This window comes from Oncorhynchus mykiss, chromosome 24, assembly GCF_013265735.2.
Source record: "Oncorhynchus mykiss isolate Arlee chromosome 24, USDA_OmykA_1.1, whole genome shotgun sequence".
Lineage (NCBI taxonomy): Eukaryota > Metazoa > Chordata > Actinopteri > Salmoniformes > Salmonidae > Oncorhynchus > Oncorhynchus mykiss.
The window spans coordinates 30750903-30777304 of NC_048588.1; the positions used below are offsets into that span (position 1 = coordinate 30750903).

A 26402-nucleotide genomic window follows, 5' to 3' on the forward strand; every position below is an offset into this window, starting at 1 on the left:
GCTGTTGTCTTTTCTTTATTAGAAGGTTATTCTGATGCTGTTGTCTTTATAAGAAGGTTATTCTGATGCTGTTGTCTTTATTAGAAGGTTATTCTGATGCTGTTGTCTTTTCTTTATTATAAGGTTATTCTGATGCTGTTGTCTTTATTAGAAGGTTATTCTGATGCTGTTGTCTTTATTATAAGGTTATTCTGATGCTGTTGTCTTTATTAGAAGGTTATTCTGATGCTGTTGTCTTTATTAGAAGGTTATTCTGATGCTGTTGTCTTTATTAGAAGGTTATTCTGATGCTGTTGTCTTTATTATAAGGTTATTCTGATGCTGTTGTCTTTATTAGAAGGTTATTCTGATGCTGTTGTCTTTATTAGAAGGTTATTCTGATGCTGTTGTCTTTTCTTTATTAGAAGGTTATTCTGATGCTGTTGTCTTTATTAGAAGGTTATTCTGATGCTGTTGTCTTTATTAGAAGGTTATTCTGATGCTGTTGTCTTTATTAGAAGGTTATTCTGATGCTGTTGTCTTTATTATAAGGTTATTCTGATGCTGTTGTCTTTATTAGAAGGTTATTCTGATGCTGTTGTCTTTATTAGAAGGTTATTCTGATGCTGTTGTCTTTTCTTTATTATAAGGTTATTCTGATGCTGTTGTCTTTATTAGAAGGTTATTCTGATGCTGTTGTCTTTTCTTTATTAGAAGGTTATTCTGATGCTGTTGTCTTTTCTTTATTAGAAGGTTATTCTGATGCTGTTGTCTTTATTAGAAGGTTATTCTGATGCTGTTGTCTTTATAAGAAGGTTATTCTGATGCTGTTGTCTTTATTAGAAGGTTATTCTGATGCTGTTGTCTTTTCTTTATTATAAGGTTATTCTGATGCTGTTGTCTTTATTAGAAGGTTATTCTGATGCTGTTGTCTTTATTATAAGGTTATTCTGATGCTGTTGTCTTTATTAGAAGGTTATTCTGATGCTGTTGTCTTTATTAGAAGGTTATTCTGATGCTGTTGTCTTTTCTTTATTATAAGGTTATTCTGATGCTGTTGTCTTTATTAGAAGGTTATTCTGATGCTGTTGTCTTTTCTTTATTAGAAGGTTATTCTGATGCTGTTGTCTTTTCTTTATTAGAAGGTTATTCTGATGCTGTTGTCTTTATAAGAAGGTTATTCTGATGCTGTTGTCTTTATTAGAAGGTTATTCTGATGCTGTTGTCTTTTCTTTATTAGAAGGTTATTCTGATGCTGTTGTCTTTATTAGAAGGTTATTCTGATGCTGTTGTCTTTATTAGAAGGTTATTCTGATGCTGTTGTCTTTATTAGAAGGTTATTCTGATGCTGTTGTCTTTATTATAAGGTTATTCTGATGCTGTTGTCTTTATTAGAAGGTTATTCTGATGCTGTTGTCTTTATTAGAAGGTTATTCTGATGCTGTTGTCTTTTCTTTATTATAAGGTTATTCTGATGCTGTTGTCTTTATTAGAAGGTTATTCTGATGCTGTTGTCTTTTCTTTATTAGAAGGTTATTCTGATGCTGTTGTCTTTTCTTTATTAGAAGGTTATTCTGATGCTGTTGTCTTTATAAGAAGGTTATTCTGATGCTGTTGTCTTTATTAGAAGGTTATTCTGATGCTGTTGTCTTTTCTTTATTATAAGGTTATTCTGATGCTGTTGTCTTTATTAGAAGGTTATTCTGATGCTGTTGTCTTTATTATAAGGTTATTCTGATGCTGTTGTCTTTATTAGAAGGTTATTCTGATGCTGTTGTCTTTATTAGAAGGTTATTCTGATGCTGTTGTCTTTATTAGAAGGTTATTCTGATGCTGTTGTCTTTATTATAAGGTTATTCTGATGCTGTTGTCTTTATTAGAAGGTTATTCTGATGCTGTTGTCTTTATTAGACGGTTATTCTGATGCTGTTGTCTTTTCTTTATTAGAAGGTTATTCTGATGCTGTTGTCTTTATTAGAAGGTTATTCTGATGCTGTTGTCTTTATTAGAAGGTTATTCTGATGCTGTTGTCTTTATTAGAAGGTTATTCTGATGCTGTTGTCTTTATTAGAAGGTTATTCTGATGCTGTTGTCTTTATTAGAAGGTTATTCTGATGCTGTTGTCTTTATTAGAAGGTTATTCTGATGCTGTTGTCTTTTCTTTATTATAAGGTTATTCTGATGCTGTTGTCTTTATTAGAAGGTTATTCTGATGCTGTTGTCTTTTCTTTATTAGAAGGTTATTCTGATGCTGTTGTCTTTTCTTTATTAGAAGGTTATTCTGATGCTGTTGTCTTTATTAGAAGGTTATTCTGATGCTGTTGTCTTTATAAGAAGGTTATTCTGATGCTGTTGTCTTTATTAGAAGGTTATTCTGATGCTGTTGTCTTTTCTTTATTATAAGGTTATTCTGATGCTGTTGTCTTTATTAGAAGGTTATTCTGATGCTGTTGTCTTTATTATAAGGTTATTCTGATGCTGTTGTCTTTATTAGAAGGTTATTCTGATGCTGTTGTCTTTATTAGAAGGTTATTCTGATGCTGTTGTCTTTTCTTTATTATAAGGTTATTCTGATGCTGTTGTCTTTATTAGAAGGTTATTCTGATGCTGTTGTCTTTTCTTTATTAGAAGGTTATTCTGATGCTGTTGTCTTTTCTTTATTAGAAGGTTATTCTGATGCTGTTGTCTTTATAAGAAGGTTATTCTGATGCTGTTGTCTTTATTAGAAGGTTATTCTGATGCTGTTGTCTTTTCTTTATTAGAAGGTTATTCTGATGCTGTTGTCTTTATTAGAAGGTTATTCTGATGCTGTTGTCTTTATTAGAAGGTTATTCTGATGCTGTTGTCTTTATTAGAAGGTTATTCTGATGCTGTTGTCTTTATTATAAGGTTATTCTGATGCTGTTGTCTTTATTAGAAGGTTATTCTGATGCTGTTGTCTTTATTAGAAGGTTATTCTGATGCTGTTGTCTTTTCTTTATTATAAGGTTATTCTGATGCTGTTGTCTTTATTAGAAGGTTATTCTGATGCTGTTGTCTTTTCTTTATTAGAAGGTTATTCTGATGCTGTTGTCTTTTCTTTATTAGAAGGTTATTCTGATGCTGTTGTCTTTATAAGAAGGTTATTCTGATGCTGTTGTCTTTATTAGAAGGTTATTCTGATGCTGTTGTCTTTTCTTTATTATAAGGTTATTCTGATGCTGTTGTCTTTATTAGAAGGTTATTCTGATGCTGTTGTCTTTATTATAAGGTTATTCTGATGCTGTTGTCTTTATTAGAAGGTTATTCTGATGCTGTTGTCTTTATTAGAAGGTTATTCTGATGCTGTTGTCTTTATTAGAAGGTTATTCTGATGCTGTTGTCTTTATTATAAGGTTATTCTGATGCTGTTGTCTTTATTAGAAGGTTATTCTGATGCTGTTGTCTTTATTAGACGGTTATTCTGATGCTGTTGTCTTTTCTTTATTAGAAGGTTATTCTGATGCTGTTGTCTTTATTAGAAGGTTATTCTGATGCTGTTGTCTTTATTAGAAGGTTATTCTGATGCTGTTGTCTTTATTAGAAGGTTATTCTGATGCTGTTGTCTTTATTAGAAGGTTATTCTGATGCTGTTGTCTTTATTAGAAGGTTATTCTGATGCTGTTGTCTTTATTAGAAGGTTATTCTGATGCTGTTGTCTTTTCTTTATTATAAGGTTATTCTGATGCTGTTGTCTTTTCTTTATTAGAAGGTTGTTCTGATGCTGTTGTCTTTATTAGAAGGTTATTCTGATGCTGTTGTCTTTATCAGAAGGTTATTCTGATGCTGTTGTCTTTATTAGAAGGTTATTCTGATGCTGTTGTCTTTATTAGAAGGTTATTCTGATGCTGTTGTCTTTATTAGAAGGTTATTCTGATGCTGTTGTCTTTATTATAAGGTTATTCTGATGCTGTTGTCTTTATTAGAAGGTTATTCTGATGCTGTTGTCTTTATTAGAAGGTTATTCTGATGCTGTTTTCTTTATTAGAAGGTTATTCTGATGCTGTTGTCTTTATTAGAAGGTTATTCTGATGCTGTTGTCTTTATTAGAAGGTTATTCTGATGCTGTTGTCTTTATTAGAAGGTTATTCTGATGCTGTTGTCTTTATTAGAAGGTTATTCTGATGCTGTTGTCTTTATTAGAAGGTTATTCTGATGCTGTTGTCTTTATTAGAAGGTTATTCTGATGCTGTTGTCTTTATTAGAAGGTTATTCTGATGCTGTTGTCTTTATTAGAAGGTTATTCTGATGCTGTTGTCTTTATTAGAAGGTTATTCTGATGCTGTTGTCTTTATTAGAAGGTTATTCTGATGCTGTTGTCTTTATTAGAAGGTTATTCTGATGCTGTTGTCTTTATCAGAAGGTTATTCTGATGCTGTTGTCTTTATCAGAAGGTTATTCTGATGCTGTTGTCTTTATTAGAAGGTTATTCTGATGCTGTTGTCTTTATCAGAAGGTTATTCTGATGCTGTTGTCTTTATTAGAAGGTTATTCTGATGCTGTTGTCTTTATTAGAAGGTTATTCTGATGCTGTTGTCTTTATTAGAAGGTTATTCTGATGCTGTTGTCTTTATTAGAATGTTATTCTGATGCTGTTGTCTTTATTAGAAGGTTATTCTGATGCTGTTGTCTTTATTAGAAGGTTATTCTGATGCTGTTGTCTTTATTAGAAGGTTATTCTGATGCTGTTGTCTTTATCAGAAGGTTATTCTGATGCTGTTGTCTTTATTAGAAGGTTATTCTGATGCTGTTGTCTTTATTAGAAGGTTATTCTGATGCTGTTGTCTTTATTAGAAGGTTATTCTGATGCTGTTGTCTTTATTAGAAGGTTATTCTGATGCTGTTGTCTTTATTAGAAGGTTATTCTGATGCTGTTGTCTTTTCTTTATTAGAAGGTTATTCTGATGCTGTTGTCTTTATAAGAAGGTTATTCTGATGCTGTTGTCTTTATTAGAAGGTTATTCTGATGCTGTTGTCTTTTCTTCATTAGAAGGTTATTCTGATGCTGTTGTCTTTATTAGAAGGTTATTCTGATGCTGTTGTCTTTATTAGAAGGTTATTCTGATGCTGTTGTCTTTATCAGAAGGTTATTCTGATGCTGTTGTCTTTATTAGAAGGTTATTCTGATGCTGTTGTCTTTATTAGAAGGTTATTCTGATGCTGTTGTCTTTTCTTCATTAGAAGGTTATTCTGATGCTGTTGTCTTTATTAGAAGGTTATTCTGATGCTGTTGTCTTTATTAGAAGGTTATTCTGATGCTGTTGTCTTTATCAGAAGGTTATTCTGATGCTGTTGTCTTTATTAGAAGGTTATTCTGATGCTGTTGTCTTTATTAGAAGGTTATTCTGATGCTGTTGTCTTTTCTTTATTAGAAGGTTATTCTGATGCATTTATTTAGGGAAGGTTATTATTGCAGGTTATAGTAAACGGATGCTTTTGTACTCATTGTACAGTCTCTCTTCTACTTTTCTCTCTCCTGTCCTTTGTTCTTTCTGTTTCCTTCTCTCTCACCCTCTCCATTTGGTTTGTGTGTGCTGAAAGTAAAGTTGTGTGAATCTCCAGAAGCAGAGGAATGGAGGAAGATGAAAGGGAAGAAGATTAAAAGCAGTTAGGGATAGAGAGTGCCGTCAGAGGTAACATGAAGTTCATTTTTATTCTCAAAGACTACTGACAAGTTTCCCCTCAGGTCACCTGCTAATCCTCCTTTTTAACACACTAACCCCTTCAATTGAGCTTTACAGTGCCAAGTTCATGGGTGTGTCCAATGACGAATGTGTGTGAGTTAATCCATTTGAGTTTGAGTTATTGTATGAGAGAGTCCGTTTGTGTGTGTTTGTGTGTGTGTGTGTGTGTGTGTGTGTGTGTGTGTGTGTGTGTGTATGTGTGTGTGTGTGTGTGTGTGTGTGTGTGTGTGTGCATGCACGCGTGCGTGTGTGTGAGTTAATCCATTTGAGTTTGAGTTATTGTATGAGAGAGTGTGTGTGCGTGCGTGCGTGTGTGTGTGTGTGTGTGTGTGAGAGAGAGAGAGTTTGTGCGTGCATATAGACTCATCAGGTGCATCTGAATATGAGCTGCAGTCTCTTGATGACTGAGGGCTGTAAGACAAAGAGGAGGACCAAAGCTTTTTAAAGGCTTCACATGGGTTTCTGTGGGATCAGAAAATCAATTTGTGGGCAGTGTGTTCTGCTGATTGTCCCCCCTCTCTGATAGGGTGTGTGTGTGTGAGATGACCACTGAGCCAGCAGTACCGCTCCTTCTCACTGACTAATTAATTGGACTCCATCAATCCATTGAGTGGCCATTGAGACAGATAGAGAGAGGAGGAGACAATAAGGCTCTTTTATTCCTCACTGACCACAATCAGTGGTGATAGCAGAGAAAGCCTGGAGAACAAGCCTTGTGAAAGGCCAATCAAATCACACATGTTCTTCTATTTGGTCATCCCCTTTGATGTAAACTGGTTGTAAATCTGAATCCTTTATTTACACAGTATTTGTCTGTTTGGCCGAGCTTGCATGGGCATTGATTGATTGGGCTGTGGTGCATCTTTGCATATGGGTGTGGGTTTTCAGGGGCGTAGGCCTCAAATAAATCTTCCTGTATCTTAAATCTGTCTGTTCATTAATCAAGTGGAATGGACAGAGTAATGTGTTGAGTTACTGGGCTCAGTAGGCTGTGCTTTCCATGGCTGCTTGGTGGGGTTAGGAGGCCATCATGGTTCTAACGCGTCCCAGTCTACCTCACCAGGACGGCCCTTGTCAGCCACATCTCCTGACTGGTAATTGGGTATTTATCAGATTGCCTGGGAAAGGACCCTTATCAGACATAATTATCAAGAAAAATGGAATCTGTTTTCCTAGTCCTCCAACATACAGAAGGACACGGGGCAGGCAAGTATAGAGTTGAGATTCCTCTTCCAAAGGAGAGATAGAAACCCCACTGTCTCACTCTCTTACCAGACCCACCTCTTTTTCTCTGACCAATTAGCCGGGAGATTGAGCATCTGTGCATGCAAATCATGCAATTGTGGGGAACACAATAGATCTTTGTATAGGCCTGCTGCGACACTGGACGGATACGAGGTGAGGATAACACAGAGTGGCAATGAGCTGCTGCCCATAGCCTCATAGCAGAGATCTGCTGCCCATAGCCTCATAGCAGAGATCTGCTGCCCATAGCCTCATAGCAGAGATCTGCTGCTCATAGCCTCATAGCAGAGATCTGCTGCCCATAGCCTCATAGCAGAGATCTGCTGCCCATAGCCTCATAGCAGAGAGCTGCTGCTCATAGCCTCATAGCAGAGATCTGCTGCCCATAGCCTCATAGCAGAGATATGCTGCCCATAGCCTCATAGCAGAGATCTGCTGCCCATAGCCTCATAGCAGAGATCTGCTGCCCATAGCCTCATAGCAGAGATCTGCTGCTCATAGCCTCATAGCAGAGATCTGCTGCTCATAGCCTCATAGCAGAGATCTGCTGCTCATAGCCTCATAGCAGAGATCTGCTGCCCATAGCCTCATAGCAGAGATCTGCTGCCCATAGCCTCATAGCAGAGATCTGCTGCCCATAGCCTCATAGCAGAGATCTGCTGCCCATAACCTTATAGCAGAGATCTGCTGCCCATAGCCTCATAGCAGAGATCTGCTGCCCATAGGCTCATAGCAGAGATCTGCTGCTCATAGCCTCATAGCAGAGATCTGCTGCCCATAACCTCATAGCAGAGATCTGCTGACCATAGCCTCATAGCAGAGATCTGCTGCCCATAGCCTCATAGCAGAGATCTGCTGCCCATAGCCTCATAGCAGAGATCTGCTGCTCATAGCCTCATAGCAGAGATCTGCTGCCCATAGCCTCATAGCAGAGATCTGCTGCTCATAGCCTCATAGCAGAGATCTTCTGCCCATAGCCTCATAGCAGAGATCTGCTGCCCATAGCCTCATAGCAGAGATCTGCTGCCCATAGCCTCATAGCATAGATCTGCTGCCCATAGCCTCATAGCAGATATCTGCTGCTCATAGCCTCATAGCAGAGATCTGCTGCCCATAGCCTCATAGCAGAGATCTGCTGCCCATAGCCTCATAGCCGAGATCTGCTGCCCATAGCCTCATAGCCTCATAGCAGAGATCTGCTGCCCATAACCTCATAGCAGAGATCTGCTGCTCATAGCCTCATAGCAGAGATCTGCTGCCCATAGTCTCATAGCAGAGATCTGCTGCCCATAGCCTCATAGCAGAGATATGCTGCTCATAGCCTCATAGCAGAGATCTGCTGCCCATAACCTTATAGCAGAGATCTGATAGACAGACAGGCCTTTCACTGGAGCCTCTCATTCTGGGCAGGGGAAATGCTTATAATGAAGCCCAGGAGTGTTTACTGAGCAGAGCGCCCAGATAAGATTGGAGGAAAAAGCTATTTGAGCGACCGGCACCTTCTCTTCCATCCCTCAGCAAACATATTACAGAGAATGAGAGACAGAGAGACAGAGCCATAGAGAGACAGAGAGACAGAGAGACAAAGAGACAGAGAGACAGAGAGACAGAGCCACAGAGAGACAGAGAGGCAGAGAGACAGAGAGAGAGAGAGACAGAGAGACAGAGAGACAGAGACACAGAGAGACAGAGACAGAGACAGAGACAGAGAGACAGAGACAGAGATACAGAGAGACAGAGACAGAGAGACAGAGAAAGAGAGCAAGAGAGACAGAGAGACAGAGACAGAGACAGAGACAGAGCGACAGAGAGACAGAGACAGAGCGACAGAGAGACAGAGCCACAGAGAGACAGAGAGACAGAGAGACAGAGCCACAGAGAGACAGAGACAGAGCGACAGAGAGACAGAGACAGAGACAGAGAGAAAGAGGGACAGAGAGAGACAGAGAGACAGAGCCACAGAGAGAGAGTCTTTATTGTTTTGAAACTTCTGTATGTATGTGTAATGTTTACTGTTAATTTTTATTGTTTATTTCACTTTATATATTCACTTTATATATTATCTACCTCACTTGCTTTGGCAATGTTAACACATGTTTCCCATGCCAATAAAGCCCTTGAATTGAATTGAATTGAATTGAATTGACAGAGAGACAGAGCGATAGTGAGACAGAGACAGAGAGACAGAGACAGAGAGACAGAGACAGAGAGTGAGAATGACAGAGAAGAAGAGGGAGAGAGTGAAGGTATACATGCAGTAATGAGCATAGTAGAACCATTCAGTGCAGGTAGTGAACGTGAAAGAGAGGGGGATGATTGGGATGAAGGAGGAATACAGCGAAGAAAAGTGTTTAAGCTGGTCAACAGATGAGAGCCGCTCTGAGCTTTGAAACTGGCTTGGCTAACTGATCACAATCTTTAGCTTTTCAGATGGTGATGTTCGCCTACCTCTGCTGTGGAGAGAGAACGGTTTGAAAGATTAATGTTGTAGACTTGTAGCAATCATTACAATCAATTGGCTCTGCATTCATATTCCTGCTCACACTGGGCACAAACTGAATCCGTATGAGAGGATTTGAGTCTTGGCATTCTGGATGCAGATCCTGCACGAAAAGCATTTTGGGCTGGCTGTAGAGCCAGGACAGTGAAGGGGAGGACAGTGGCAGTACAACTGTGAAGGTATTGAGGGAGGGAAAGGGGGATGGAAAGGGGGATGGAGGGAAAGCAAATCAGAGCATTATGAACAATGGTGAAGGTAATCAAACAAGGGGAAACAGGTTGTTCCACAGGATGGTTATCGGGAAAATCCTCTGATTCATTTCCATGCTTCAGATGGGAGATGCCATCATGCTCAGGTTATGAGACTAGGAACTGGGAGAGGCTGGGAGGGGCTGGGAGGCGCTTGACAGGACTGGGAGGGGCTGGACTTGGATGGGCTGGGCTGTGAGGGGCCAGGAGAGAGGAATCTGGCTGTTCTCTCAACACTCAAGCTGTCATTGTCCTCTCTGCATGTTTCTCATGAAGTGTATGGATGTTGTGGTCATCAAATTAGACCATTTAGAGCATTTCATTTAGATGACGTTTGTGGTCAACTAATGCTTGAACCACTTACTAACAATCATGCAACTCCTAGGATCTTACCTGACTTTTATTTTCGGTCTCTCTGGCACTGACTTCTTCCTCACAGATTGGACTCACAACAGTCTGATAACAGTCTATAATGTCTTTACTTCTCCATAATCCAGATATAAAGTTGTACACTGCAATAATCTGATCTGTCTGTCTCTTTTCTGTCTTCCACAGATTGGCCACTAGTGATGCCAGGACATTGAGCGCCATGCGTGTCACATGGTCAGGTGCCACGCACTTTGTCATTATTGCCCTGCTCAGGCTTGCCCAATCACAGCTGCTGGAGGGATCTCTGGTTCCAGGTAAGAACGCATCTTTGTAACATCACTGTGTGGTCATGTGTTTTTCGCCAAAGAAACTGCTGTTGTCTGCATGTTCATCATGTCTGTCTCTTTCTCTGTCTTGTCTGTGTGTCTGTCTGTCTGATTATTTGACACAATGACACATTTCCACAAACATATGTATGGATCTGAACACACATTTGGATGCAAATTAAGATGAAATTGGTTGAGAAATGGTATATCTCCAATTATGCTGATCAAAAATATAAGCGCATGCAACAATTTCAAAGATTTTACTTACAGTTCATATAAGGACATTAGTCAATTGAAATAAATTAATTGGGCCCTAATCTCTGGGTTTCACATGACTGGGAATACAGATATGCATCTGTTGGTCACAGATACCTTAAAAAAATGGGCGTGGATCAGAAAACCAATCAGTATCTGGTGTGACCAACATTTGCCTAATGCAGCGAAACATCTCCTTCACATGCAATTGATCAGGCTGTTGATTGTGACCTGTCGAATGTTGTCCCACTCCTCTTCAATGGCTGTTCAAAGTTGCTGGATATAGGCGGGAACTGGAACACACTGATGTACACGACAATCCAGAGCATCCCAAACATGCTCAATGGGTGACATGTCAATCAATCAATCAATTGATCAGCTGATGTCACAAGTGCTGTACAGAAACCCAGCCTGAAACCCCAAACAACAAGCAATGCAGGTGTAGAAGTACAGTGGCTAAGAAAAACTCCCTAGAAAGGCCAGAACCTAGGAAGAAACCTAGAGAGGAACCAAGCTATGAGGGGTGGCCAGTCCTCTTCTGGCTGTGCTAAGTGGAGAATATATTAAATGTTCATAGATGACCAGCAGGATCAAATAATTATAATCAAAGTAGTTGTCGAGTGTGCAGCAAGTCAGCACCCCAGGAGTAAATGTCAGTTGGCTTTTCATAGCCGATCATTCAGAGTATCTCTACCGCTCCTGCTGTCTCTAGAGAGTTGAAAACAGCAGGTCTGGGACAGGTAGCACGTCCGGTGAACAGGTCAGGGTTCCATAGCCGCAGACAGAACAGTTGAAACTGGAGCAGCAGCACAGCCAGGTGGACTGGGGACAGCAAGGAGTCATCGGGCCAGGTAATCCTGAGGCATGGGGCTCAGGTCCTCCGAGAGAGAGAAAGAGAGAAAGAAAGAGAGAAAGAAAGAGAAAAAATAAAGAAAAAGAGAGAAAGAATTAGAGAGCATACTTAAATTCACATAGGACAACGGATAAGACAGGAGAAATGCTCCAGATATAACAGACTGACCCTAGCCCCCCGACACATAAAAAGAAGACACTGTGGCCCCGTTCGATGATACCCCGGGACAGGGCCAAACATGCAGGATATAACCCCACCCACTTTGCCAAAGCACAGCCCCAATTGCACTAAAGGGATATCTTCAACCACCAACTTACCATCCTGAGACAAGGCCGAGTATAGCCCACAAAGATCTCCGCCACGGCACAACCCAAGGGGGGGCGCCAACCCGGACAGGAAGATCACGTCAGTGACTCAACCCACTCAAGTGACGCACCCCTCCTAGGGACGGCATGGAAGAGCACCAGTAAGCCAGTGACTCAGCCACTGTAATAGGGTTAGAGGCAGAGAATCCCAGTGGAGAGAGGGGAACCGGCCAGGCAGAGACAACAAGGGCGGTTCGTTGCACCAGAGCCTTTCCGTTCACCTTCACACTCCTGGGCCAGACTACACTCAGTCATATGACCCACTGAACCGATGAGTCTTCAGTAAAGACTTAAAGGTTGAGACTGGCTTTGCAGGAAGCCAGTGTAGAGAGGCTAGCACTGGAATAATATGATCAAAGTTTTTGGTTCTCGTCAAGATTCTAGCAGCCGTGTTGAGCACTAACTGAAGTCTATTTAGTGCTTTATCCGGGTAGCCGGAAAGTAGAGCATTGCAGTAATCTAACCTAGAAGTGACAAAAGCATGGATTAATTTTTCTGCATCATTTTTGGACAGAAAGTTTCTGATATTTACAATGTTGCATAGATGGAAAAAAATCTGTCCTTGAAACAGTCTTGATATGTTCGTCAAAAGAGAGATCGGGGTCCAGAGCAACGCCACCATCCATTTCCTTATGTCTGAAACACAGGCTTCCAGGGAGGGCAATTTCAGGGCTTCACCATGTTTCATTGAAATGTACAGCTGTGTGTCATCCGCATAGCAGTGAAAGTGAACATTATGTTTCCGAATGACATTTGTGGTGAATATGCAGTCCATGCAAGAACTGGGACATTTTCAGCTTCCAGGAGTTGTGTACAGATCCTTGTAACATGAGGTCATGCATTTTCATGCTGAAACATGAGGTGATGACTGTACGCCTCAGGATCACGTCATGGTATCTATGTGGATTCAAATTGCTACCACCAACTTACCATCCTTGGTAAAATGCAATTGTGGTTGCTGTCCATAGCCTTTGCCTGCCCATACCATAACCCCACCGCCACCATGGGGCACTCTGTTCACAACATTGACATCAGCAAACTGCTCGCCCACATGACGCCGTACACATGGTCTGCGGTTGTGAGACCAGTTGGACGGACTACCAAATTCTCTAAAACAATGTTGGAGGCGGCTTATGGTAGAGAAATTAACATTCAATTATCTCTCAACAGCTTTGGTGGACATTCCTGCACTCAGTATTTCCATTGCACACACCCTCAAAACTTAAGACATCTCTGGCATTGTGTTGTGTGACAAAACTGCACCTTTTAGAGTGGCCTTATTGTCCCTAGCACAAGGTGCACTTGTGTGATGATCATGCTGTTTAATCCGCTTCTTGATATGCCACACCTGTCAAGTGGATGGATTAACCAATTTGTCCAAGAAATTTGAGAGAAATAAACTTTTTGTGCATATGGAAAATGTCTGGAATCTTTTATTTCAGCTCATGAAACCAACAGCTGGTCACTGGCGTATTGCTTCTTCTTTGTAAATTCAGAATGCTGCCAAGGAAACAAGAAGTCTCAACTATGAAGTCAAGTCTCTCAGGTCTATAATGGGAACCTGTTTAGTCTTCTAGAATTAACCATGTCAAGTTGATGCATTCAAGCCTTCCAGACATCTTTGATTCCCTAGCTTTGAGTCAAAGGAGATAAAGGTGTGTGGGATTTGAGAAAGATGAGAAAAATTAATCGTATAAGTTCCCTTGATGAAACATCTCTCAGAGACAATTTACCTGTCGCAGAGCTGACATTTTGACAATGTATGGGAGGAAAAAAGAAACAGGAAACTGAGGAGACAAACAAAGCACTTAGTGAGAACTAAAGTTCTCTATCTATCAATTGAGTCATGGTATGGTAGGAGGTGGTATCGAGAGGAGAGAATGAGAGAGAGATTCTTCACCTCTACCATCTTGATTTCCCCTTTCTCCTTCCCTAATTCTCATCAGACAGGAGAGACAGCACCATGAATTACCACTTTAGCAAAACGTTTTCACGCTCACTACTCTCCCTCCTCCCTCCCTTTATTGCCTCTCACCTCTCACTTACTTCCTTTCCTCGTCTTCTTCCTTCAATTTTCTTTCGCTTTTATTTTTTATTTTTTCCCACACCACTGTCGAGGAAGCAATTTAATAGTCAGCTAGAGTCTGTGTGCCTCCCTCAGCCATGGTTAAATGTGACTATGGCTGGGCTGTGTGCGGGGTGGAGGCTGCAGTCATTTCAATCACAGTCTGCACTATAGTAGTGCTGCTCTGAACAGGCCTCTCTGATTGGCAGTGCCAGTGTAGGACTTGTAATGAATAAGGTATCACAGAGTCCCCAATTCCCAGTCCAATGCACTGAGCGTCATGTGATTTGATGGCCTGTGACTACATTGTTAAAGACCCCAGTGACATTAGTGATGCCAATGAATGTTAAAGCTCAAACTGTAGACTATACAGATGGAGGATCTTCATTTCACCTGTATTGTCGCAACAAAATAATCCTGCAGCAACAGGATTAGAATGTTTAGTCCAGAATGTTGCTTGGTGGTTAGGCTATTAGCTGAAAAGTGGAATACTATTCATTTAACCGTATTATAGCGCAGATTTTTCGGTTAATTTATGTAAATCGTGAAGCTCATCTGCGGAAAATTCTCAGCAGCAAAAGAGTGATCAAATGAAGATCCTCTCTCTCTCTCTCCCTCTCTTTGTGTGTAGGAGTGAAATGTCAAGGAAGCACTTATCTTCCATTTCTCTAAATACTTCCTGACTGACAGCTCTTTTAATTTCCTCTCCTCCACGCAAACTTCTCTACAGACATTTTCATCTTTCAGAATCTTCTCAACCTTTTTAAGGTTGGAAATAATGACCTGTCTCCCATCTATTTGTTTCCTCAGTTTGAGAAAGATTAGAGACAGCATCAGGACAAATCTCAGGGACCTCACGGTAGGAGGAACTGTTGGAGAGGAAAGGCAGACAAGACACACAAAATTCAGTGTTGCCAACATGCAGACATACATGCACTCAAAAACTCACTAACGCACGTAAGCACACGCGCGCGTGCACACACACACACACACACACACACACACACACACACACACACAAACACACACACCCACACGCGCACACACACACACACACACTACAATCATGACTCAAGCCTTTCCAGCTTTCTTCTACAGTTATTATGTGTATATTAACTACAGTAACAGTATGAAATCATTCCATGGCTCCTCTATTTAATATCTCCCTGACATTCATATGCAGTGGTTTATTGGCTACACAGGTTTTCAATTGCATGCATTTGGGCTGATTCATTTGGCTCTGCAATGCACTAGCCCTTGCTCAGAGCTGACAGCGTTATTGGATGGGAATGGAGGTTATAGATAGGCTAACCTATGGCACCTACAGTTCTATCCATTTCACATACAGAGATGATCCTGGCTTCTATTGCTTTTCTGCTAGACGTTATGGTAGTTTTGGTGGTAATCCACCTCTTCAGTCTTTCCAATGACTCTTGTGAGACTTCTGGTGCACGGGAGGAACAGGGAAGAAAGGTGTCCTTCATTACTGCTGAAGTGTAGTACATTCAATCTTGAATGTGTCTAAGGATTTTTTGTCATGGATTTCCCCCTGTCTGAGTGGGATTTGCGACTGGTGCTATCTCCCCCTGTTTAAACACTCCTTGTGCATATTGAACTATTCTGTCTTTTATTTGAAGATGACAAAGCGAATGACTGAGTGTGGTAAATCACCTGGTGAATTGTTTCTCTTGAGTGGAGGAGGGTGAGCGTTTAATCTACCATTACATCCTCGTCATAGGACCTGCTCCAGCAGTAACGGCCTCATCCTCCCAGACTCAGATAGTAGTAACATCTTCATCATAGGACCTGCTCCAGCAGTAACGGCCTCATCCTCCCAGACTCAGATAGTAGTAACGGCCTCATCCTCCCAGACTCAGATAGTAGTAACATCCTCATCATAGGACCTGCTCCAGCAGTAACGGCCTCATCCTCCCAGACTCAGATAGTAGTAACGGCCTCATCCTCCCAGACTCAGATAGTAGTAACATCTTCATCATAGGACCTGCTCCAGCAGTAACGGCCTCATCCTCCCAGACTCAGATAGTAGTAACGGCCTCATCCTCCCAGACTCAGATAGTAGTAACATCCTCATCATAGGACCTGCTCCAGCAGTAACGGCCTCATCCTCCCAGACTCAGATAGTAGTAACGGCCTCATCCTCCCAGACTCAGATAGTAGTAACATCTTCATCATAGGACCTGCTCCAGCAGTAACGGCCTCATCCTCCCAGACTCAGATAGTAGTAACGGCCTCATCCTCCCAGACTCAGATAGTAGTAACATCCTCATCATAGGACCTGCTCCAGCAGTAACGGCCTCATCCTCCCAGACTCAGATAGTAGTAACGGCCTCATCCTCCCAGACTCAGATAGCAGTAACGGCCTCATCCTCCCAGACTCAGATAATAGTAACATTCTCATCATAGGACCTGCTCCAGCAGTAACGGCCTCATCCTCCCAGACTCAGATAGCAGTAACATCCTCATCATAGGACCTGCTCCAGCAGTAACGGCCTCATCCTCCCAGACTCAGATAGTAGTAACAGCCTCATCCTCCCAGACTCAGATAGCAGTAACATCCTCATCATAGGACCTGCTCCAGCAGTAACGGCCTCATCCTCCCAGACTCAGATAGTAGTAACAGCCTCATCCTCCCAGACTCAGATAGCAGTAACATCCTCATCATAGGACCTGCTCCAGCAGTAACGGCCTCATCCTCCCAGACTCAGATAGCAGTAACATCCTCATCATAGGACCTGCTCCAGCAGTAACGGCCTCATCCTCCCAGACTCAGATAGTAGTAACATCTTCATCATAGGACCTGCTCCAGCAGTAACGGCCTCATCCTCCCAGACTCAGATAGTAGTAACGGCCTCATCCTCCCAGACTCAGATAGTAGCAACAGCCTCATCCTCCCAGACTCAGATAGTAGTAACATCCTCATCATAGGACCTGCTCCAGCAGTAACGGCCTCATCCTCCCAGACTCAGATAGTAGTAACGGCCTCATCCTCCCAGACTCAGATAGTAGTAACGGCCTCATCCTCCCAGACTCAGATAGTAGTAACGGCCTCATCCTCCCAGACTCAGATAGTAGTAACATCTTCATCATAGGACCTGCTCCAGCAGTAACGGCCTCATCCTCCCAGACTCAGATAGTAGTAACGGCCTCATCCTCCCAGACTCAGATAGTAGTAACATCCTCATCATAGGACCTGCTCCAGCAGTAACGGCCTCATCCTCCCAGACTCAGATAGTAGTAACGGCCTCATCCTCCCAGACTCAGATAATAGTAACATCCTCATCATAGGACCTGCTCCAGCAGTAACGGCCTCATCCTCCCAGACTCAGATAGTAGTAACGGCCTCATCCTCCCAGACTCAGATAGCAGTAACGGCCTCATCCTCCCAGACTCAGATAATAGTAACATCCTCATCATAGGACCTGCTCCAGCAGTAACGGCCTCATCCTCCCAGACTCAGATAGCAGTAACATCCTCATCATAGGACCTGCTCCAGCAGTAACGGCCTCATCCTCCCAGACTCAGATAGTAGTAACAGCCTCATCCTCCCAGACTCAGATAGCAGTAACATCCTCATCATAGGACCTGCTCCAGCAGTAACAGCCTCATCCTCCCAGACTCAGATAGTAGTAACAGCCTCATCCTCCCAGACTCAGATAGCAGTAACATCCTCATCATAGGACCTGCTCCAGCAGTAACGGCCTCATCCTCCCAGACTCAGATAGCAGTAACATCCTCATCATAGGACCTGCTCCAGCAGTAACGGCCTCATCCTCCCAGACTCAGATAGTAGTAACGGCCTCATCCTCCCAGACTCAGATAGTAGTAACATCCTCATCATAGGACCTGCTCCAGCAGTAACGGCCTCATCCTCCCAGACTCAGATAGTAGTAACGGCCTCATCCTCCCAGACTCAGATAGTAGTAACATCCTCATCATAGGACCTGCTCCAGCAGTAACGGCCTGATCCTCCCAGACTCAGATAGCAGTAACGGCCTCATCCTCCCAGACTCAGATAGTAGTAACGGCCTCATCCTCCCAGACTCAGATAGCAGTAACATCCTCATCATAGGACCTGCTCCAGCAGTAACGGCCTCATCCTCCCAGACTCAGATAGTAGTAACATCCTCATCATAGGACCTGCTCCAGCAGTAACGGCCTCATCCTCCCAGACTCAGATAGTAGTAACGGCCTCATCCTCCCAGACTCAGATAGTAGTAACATCCTCATCATAGGACCTGCTCCAGCAGTAACGGCCTCATCCTCCCAGACTCAGATAGCAGTAACGGCCTCATCCTCCCAGACTCAGATAGTAGTAACGGCCTCATCCTCCCAGACTCAGATAGCAGTAACATCCTCATCATAGGACCTGCTCCAGCAGTAACGGCCTCATCCTCCCAGACTCAGATAGTAGTAACATCCTCATCATAGGACCTGCTCCAGCAGTAACGGCCTCATCCTCCCAGACTCAGATAGTAGTAACGGCCTCATCCTCCCAGACTCAGATAGTAGTAACAGCCTCATCCTCTGTCTCGTATAAGCAGGGAGTCAGGAAGCAGGTGCAGAAGGAGAGTTTAATAACAATGATGCAAGGCAGATAAACAAAACAGGGGATGTGTACTGAACATGAAAACAAGCCAATACTGCCTGATGACTCCTCCCAGACTCAGGCAGCTGTAACAGCCTCATCCCTGTCAGACTCAGACATCAGTAACATCCTCCCAGACACAGATAGCAACAACAGCCTCATCCTCCCAGACTCAGGCAGCAGTAACAGCCTCATCCCTGTCAGACTCTGACATCAGTACCATCCTCCCAGACTCAGATAGCAGTAACAGCCTCATCCCTGTCAGAGTCAGACATCATTAACATCCTCCCAGACTCAGACATCAGTAACATCCTCATCTTCCCAGACTCAGATAGCAGTAACATCCTCATCCTCCCAGACTCAGACAGCAGTAACATCCTCATCCCTGTCAGACTCAGACAGCAGTAACATCTTCATCCTCCCAGACTCAGATAGCAGTAACATCCTCATCTTCCCAGGCTCAGATGGCAGTAACATCCTCATCTTCCCAGACTCAGACAGCAGTAACATCTTCATCCTCCCAGACTCAGATAGCAGTAACATCCTCATCTTCCCAGACTCAGATGGCAGTAACATCCTCATCTTCCCAGACTCAGATGGCAGTAACATCCTCATCTTCCCAGACTCAGATAGCAGTAACATCCTCATCTTCCCAGACTCAGACAGCAGTAATATCCTCACCTCCCAGACTCAGATAGCAGTAACATCCTCATCCTCCCAGACTCAGATAGCAGTAACATCCTCATCTCCTCAGACTCAGACAGCAGTAATATCCTCACCTCCCAGACTCAGATAGCAGTAACATCCTCATCCTCCCAGACTCAGACAGCAGTAATATCCTCAACTCCCAGACTCAGGCAGCAGCATCAGATCTCTCATGTTCTCTTCCTGTTTGCTTATCAGATGATGTAACCAAATATGGACAGGCTGTTTCCTACTCATCCTACTCACTCACTTCCCACTCATCACTCATCACTGCCTGCTGACAGCTGGGTTGGGTAGTGTCATAAGTTCCTCTGGTCCCTGGACCCTCTGACAGCTGGGTTGGGTAGTGCCATAAGTTGCTCTGGTCCCTGGTCCCTCTGACAGCTGGGTTGGGTAGTGTCATATGTCCCAGTTGGTTTGGGTAGTGTCATATGTCCCAGCTGGGTTGGGTAGTGTCATATGTTCCAGCTGGTTTGGGTTGTGTCATATGTCCCAGCTGGTTTGGGTTGTGTCATATGTCCCAGCTGGTTTGGGTAGTGTCATGTCCCAGTTGGGTTGTGTCATATGACCCACTGGTTCCTGGTCCCTCTGACAGCTGGGTTGGGTAGTGTCATATGTCCCAGCTGGGTTGGGTAGTGTCATATGTCCCAGCTGGGTTGGGTAGTGTCATATGTCCCAGCTGGGTTGGATAGTGTCATGTCCCAGTTGGGTTGGGTTGTGTCATATGACCCACTGGTTCCTGGTCCCTCTGACAGCTGGGTTGGGTTGTGTCATATGTCCCAGCTGGGTTGGGTAGTGTCATATGTCCCACTGGTTCCTGGTCCCTCTGACAGCTGGGTTGGGTAGTGTCATATGTCCCAGCTGGGTTGGGTAGTGTCATATGTCCCAGCTGGTTTGGGTTGTGTCATATGTCCCAGCTGGTTTGGATTGTGTCATATGTCCCAGCTGGGTTGGGTAGTGTCATATGTCCCAGCTGGTTTGGGTTGTGTCATATGTCCCAGCTGGTTTGGGTTGTGTCATATGTCCCAGCTGGTTTGGGTTGTGTCATATGTCCCAGCTGGATTGGGTAGTGTCATATGTCCCAGCTGGTTTGGGTTGTGTCATATGTCCCAGCTGGGTTGGGTAGTGTCATATGTCCCAGCTGGTTTGGGTTGTGTCATATGTCCCAGCTGGGTTGGGTAGTGTCATATGTCCCAGCTGGTTTGGGTTGTGTCATATGTTCCAGCTGGGTTGGGTAGTGTCATATGTTCTCCGTGCTCAGTATTCAGTGGGTGTGTTTCCACTCCAGGGTGATTTAATATGTAGTTAATACAGATCTATAGGAATACTGAATTACACAGCAGCCACACCGACCTTTTTGAATTACAGAGGTAATTGTGCACGACGGCAGGGGAAGTTTATAACAGGTAGTGCCAAGATGGAGTCTACCCTGAGGAGAATGGATCTCCTGCTCCCTCCTATCCTGCTGACGTCCTCTGCATTAGTGTTCTGCACTATAAGCACCCAGCACTGAACAAAATCTTTATCTTATCCTTCTCTCTTTACCCTTCTCTCTTTACCCTTCTCTAACGACACCGCTGCAACGCTCTCACTTTCTTCTCTCGCTCTCTCACTTACTCTCTCGCTCTCCCTCTGTTGTGCGTACACAAACAAATGAACACACACACACTCATTTGACATGTCTCTCCAGTCTTAATGGTGCTACCTGTTTGACGTAGCCTGACCATATACATCCTGAACAGACCACTCTCTTTACTTTCTGATGCAACCCAGTCAGCTTTGGGCCATGCTGATAGCTGAAGGTTGTTGTGCTGATGTCGAGTCTAATTTAAAACTAAGGACAGAGAAATGGTCCAGTCTGGTCTGACTGTGCTCCATGGCGCCACATTCATCTATCAGGGCTGTTACTCTACTGATGTACGGTCCTCTCCCAGAGATGGTAGATCTGACTGCAACATCTCCGCTTGGCACACAGGAGAACAAAGCTTTATACCAACGAGAAAGGAGAAATAACATGACGTGAAACAGTCTCTTTTCTTCCCCTCACCAACTTTCAAGAAGAGTGATTGCTGATTGCTCTCTGAAGCACTTTGCAAATTGCCTGGTAATTGTGTTTGGAGGAAAATTGTTCATTTCACCACTGCATTTTCATATTTCTCCCCCAGGGAGACGGCAGCATTATTGGAAAGACGGATTGAAGGAAAGCCTTTTCTTGTAATTAACATTTCTTCAAAATAAAAGGATTTCGAGAAAAATTGCTGAAGCGAATGTCAAGGGCCATTCTGTGTGCATAAGACATATGAAGAAAAACACATACACTACCATTCAAAAGTTGGGGTCACTTAGAAATGTTCTTGTTTTTGTCTATTAAAATAACATTGAATTGATCAGAAATACAGTGTCGACATTGTTAATGTTGTAAATGACCATAATAGCTGGAAATCTCAGATTTTCTATGGAATATCTACATAGGCGTACAGAGGCCCATTATCAGCAACCATCACTCCTGTGTTCCAATGGCACGTTGTGTTAGCTCATCCAAGTTTATCATTTTAAAAGGCTAATTGATCGTTAGAAAACCCGTTTGCAATTATGTTAGCACAGCTGAAAACTGTCGTTCTGATTAAAGTACCAATAAAACTGGCCTTCTTTAGACTAGTTGAGTATCTGGAGCATCAGCATTTGTACGTTCGATTACAGGCTCAAAATGGCCAGAAACAAAGCACTTTCTTCTGAAACTCATCAGTCTATTATTGTTCTGAGAAATGAAGATCTTGTACAATGCTGTGTACTACTCCCTTCACAGAACAGCGCAAACTGGCCCTAACCAGATTAGAAAGAGGCGGCAGGGTGGCCTAGTGGTTAGAGCGTTGGACTGGAAGGTTGCATGTTCAAACCCCTGAGTTGACAAGGTACATTGTTACGTTGTTCTGCCCCTGAACAGGCAGTTAACCCACTGTTCCTAGGCCGTCATTGAAAATAAGAATTTGTTCTTAACTGACTTGCCTAGTTAAATGAAGGTAAAATCAAAAAAAGAAATAGAAATGGACAAAAACTGAGCTTTTCTTTAAAAAACTATGACATTTCTAAATGACCCCAAACTTGTCAACGGTAGTGTATGTCTTAAAACAGAATGCTCCGGGTCTGCCTTAATACGATAAGACCTTTGCCTCAGAGGCTGTAATAAACCACAACAGACCAGACTGATTGCGTCATGGTTGTAGCTTTCCCTGGGCTCCGTTCATGAGCATTCCATTTATTTTATTTTCCCTGTGTCACGTGTGCTCCCTCTCCGGCCTCTAGGTCACCAGGCTGCTCGTTATGGCGCACACCTGTCACCATCGTTACGCGCACCTGTGCTTCATCAGACTCACCTGGGCTCCATCACTTCCCTGATTACCTTCCCTATATATGTCATTCCCTTTGGTTCCATCCCCAGGCGTTACTGTGTCAGTTCTGTGTCAGTTCTGTGTATTGTTTGTGTTTGTTATTTTGTATTATGTTGTGTTTATTTATTAAAACACTCACTCTCTGAACTTACTTCCCGACTCTCAGCTCACATCGTTACACCTTGTTTTATTCTCCTGCATTTTGAGTGATGTCTGTTGTTTGTCTTGTTTGGTGTAATCTTTTTGGACATTGCTGAGATGAGCTAAAGCCTGTCACTGGGAGATGCTTGTGCTGTGTGTTTCAATGAGGCAAAAAGGGGCGCTGTTTATAAGGATGTTTATATTGTATCCAAAGCCATTGCAGGAGGAAAGGGAGAGACATCCCAGTGAGTGTCTGAACCCCTGGAATGAAGCGTACCTTTGTAGCACTGTAATTGAAAGTCAGATTGTATCGTGATTTGACTTGTAAATGAGCAATGTGGCCAACTAACAGTTCATCTTCCTTTTGTTTGACAGAAGTGAGTACTACTGTGCTGTGTGTTCTCTGAGGCAGACCACATGTGAATCTGCTACATGGGACATGTCTGGACCCTGGGACAATCAGTGGGCCTGACCACAGGGAGCTCATTAGTATTGGCACTGTTAATTGGCTGCTGCTGTCAGCTATTAGCATAGAGTTCTAATACAGGCTGCACAGGCAAAAATAATTTGTTTCACATGCAGGGTAAAAAAATCAATTACTAATTAGTCTTGTGGACAGCAGTTGTATGTGTTTTACACTGGTTGAAATAGTTTTCATTTTTTCTTTCCATTTCCCCTTAATTTTTAAATTTCTCTGGTAGAGAAAGGCCCGGATGATTTGTGTGTGTCCACTGTTAATCTCTCTGCCATCTTTGGTTTTACTAAAAGGATACTTTGTCCCCAGATAACCTTATTGTTTCAAGCGGCTAACCATATTTCCTTGTTTCCGGGGCACTTATCACCTATCTCCTCTCCTCTTTCTGCCTCTCCTCTCTCTCATCCCAGCAGACATTTCATTACAGAGCAGGACCAGGATACTGTTTCTTCTTAACGCCCCATCCACCCTCAGGATACGTGGTTATTTATTAAGCGTATCCACAACTGGACTCTCCCCTCAGCCTGATTTCACAGCACTGGACATGTTGTCCTCAGCAGAACATGACCAGGAAAGGAATTAGAAGGAGGGGAAATATATTTTAAATAACTAAATAACAAAAATGACTCAATTCTGAGGAGCCAGAGTAGTACATGCAATTAGATGACTGGAAGACGTTTGATGTAGTCAGATCAACTGTGTGTTCACAGTGGTATGTACTGTACAACTCATAATTGGGAGATTAAGATAGATCAACAGAAACAGCTGAAAGATCCATAATGCCATCGTAAAAACGCTGACGATCCGATAGCCATAACCAGCAACATACAAACATAGCAAACACATCCAGCTACATCGTCCCAGAGACTCGTAAACGTTTAGAACATTTCTGCCGTGTTAGCTGTCTTAGTTCTTGTAATGACCTTAACACCTAGAGACACAATAATAAAATATGAGCTCAAAAAGCTGAGGTTGTAAAAGCCTGTTAGTCAAAGCGTAAACTCCCCTCCAAACTCTCCGTACCTCGTTCCTCCTCTCGCTAACTCTGACTGTGTGTTGCTGTGTGTGACACAGTGTGTTCATACTTCGTTCATTGTGTAATGATCTCCACAGAGACATGACACAAAAACCTCTGTAACCCCACCCCCACCCCCACACCGGCCACCCCACCCGCCCCTGTCTCTCAAGATGGTCATACCCTGGGGTTGGGAGACAGTGTCACCTCACATCCCTGTCTCTCAAGACGGTCATACCCTGGGGTTGGGGGACAGTGTCACCTCACATCCCTGTCTCTCAAGATGGTCATACCCTGGGGATGGGGGACAGTGTCACCTCACATCCCTGTCTCTCAAGACGGTCATACCCTGGGGCTGGGGGACAGTGTCACCTCACATCCCTGTCTCTCAAGATGGTCATACCCTGGGGTTGGGAGACAGTGTCACCTCACATCCCTGTCTCTCAAGACGGTCATACCCTGGGGTTGGGAGACAGTGTCACCTCACATCCCTGTCTCTCAAGACGGTCATACCCTGGGGTTGGGGGACAGTGTCACCTCACATCCCTGTCTCTCAAGATGGTCATACCCTGGGGATGGGGGACAGTGTCACCTCACATCCCTGTCTCTCAAGACGGTCATACCCTGGGGCTGGGGGACAGTGTCACCCCACAAATGAATTTCTCCTCACATCCCTGTCTCCATTAAACAGCTGTCAGTCTCCCAGTGCTGCACCTCTGTCTCCCGTGCAGCCCTGTCTCCATTAAACAGCTGTCAGTCTCCCAGTGCTGCACCTCTGTCTCCCGTGCAGCCCTGTCTCCATTAAACAGCTGTCAGTCTCCCAGTGCTGCACCTCTGTCTCCCGTGCAGCCCTGTCTCCATTAAACAGCTGTCAGTCTCCCAGTGCTGCACCTCTGTCTCCCGTGCAGCCCTGTCTCCATTAAACAGCTGTCAGTCTCCCAGTGCTGCACCTCTGTCTCCCGTGCAGCCCTGTCTCCATTAAACAGCTGTCAGTCTCCCAGTGCTGCCCCTCTGTCTCCCGTGCAGCCCTGTCTCCATTAAACAGCTGTCAGTCTCCCAGTGCTGCACCTCTGTCTCCCGTGCAGCCCTGTCTCCATTAAACAGCTGTCAGTCTCCCAGTGCTGCACCTCTGTATCCCGTGCAGCCCTGTCTCCATTAAACAGCTGTCAGTCTCCCAGTGCTGCACCTCTGTCTCCCGTGCAGCCCTGTCTCCATTAAACAGCTGTCAGTCTCCCAGTGCTGCACCTCTGTCTCCCGTGCAGCCCTGTCTCCATTAAACAGCTGTCAGTCTCCCAGTGCTGCACCTCTGTCTCCCGTGCAGCCCTGTCTCCATTAAACAGCTGTCAGTCTCCCAGTGCTGCACCTCTGTCTCCCGTGCAGCCCTGTCTCCATTAAACAGCTGTCAGTCTCCCAGTGCTGCGTCTCTGTCTCCCAGTGCTGCACCTCTGTCTCCCGTGCAGCCCTGTCTCCATTAAACAGCTGTCAGTCTCCCAGTGCTGCATCTCTGTCTCCCAGTGCTGCACCTCTGTCTCCCGTGCAGCCCTGTCTATACCCAGGCAGGAAAACTAGTTATTTTTTTACCTCTGTTGTCTAGCACACCAACCACAGGAGGCTGGTGGCACCTTAATTGGGGAGAATGGGCTCGTGGTAATTGATTGGAGCAGAGTCAGTGGAATGGTATCAAATACATCAAACATGTGGTTTCCATGGTTTCCAGGTGTTTGACACCATTCCATTTGCTCCGTTTCAGCCACTCTTATGACCCGTCCTTCTCTCAGCAGCCTCCTTACTGACAGCAACGTACACCTAATGAGTCTGAACTTCGGTATGTTTACTGTCAGTAAGATGTGCTGGTAGTTAGGAACATGTCCAGGCTCTGCAAGCTAATGGTTCAAGCAGGTGCACCTACAGCTAAAGACATGTCCTGTCTGTGTGTCGGCAAGGAGAGCCGTGTCACTACTGATAGAAGGGGTGCCCAGGTCCACACAACAGGCCTCCTATCTTCACAAGCTGCACAGAGCTGTGGTAAATGAGGAACATTGAGGACTGGCAGACAGACTGAATGGTGCTCATGATTGGAAATCTATGTGTGTACGTGCCGGGGAATACAATGAACACCTCTCTGTCTGCCTCTCTAAGAAATCACACCTCAGGTGTTTAGGAC

General features: G+C 43.8%; 1 protein-coding gene across 4 annotated transcripts in view; it reads left to right on the forward strand.

Annotated features, from left to right (window-relative positions):
* LOC110503393 (roundabout homolog 1) overlaps window positions 1–26402 on the forward strand; it is a 528269-nt gene that overhangs the window by 43061 nt on the left and 458806 nt on the right. For all 4 annotated transcript variants that reach the window (XM_036961725.1, XM_036961721.1, XM_036961723.1 and 1 more), the window contains exon 2: window positions 10230–10357. In XM_036961725.1, the coding sequence (XP_036817620.1) occupies window positions 10264–10357 (94 nt within the window). In that variant the 5' untranslated portion in view covers window positions 10230–10263. The remainder of the gene's footprint in view (window positions 1–10229; window positions 10358–26402) is intronic.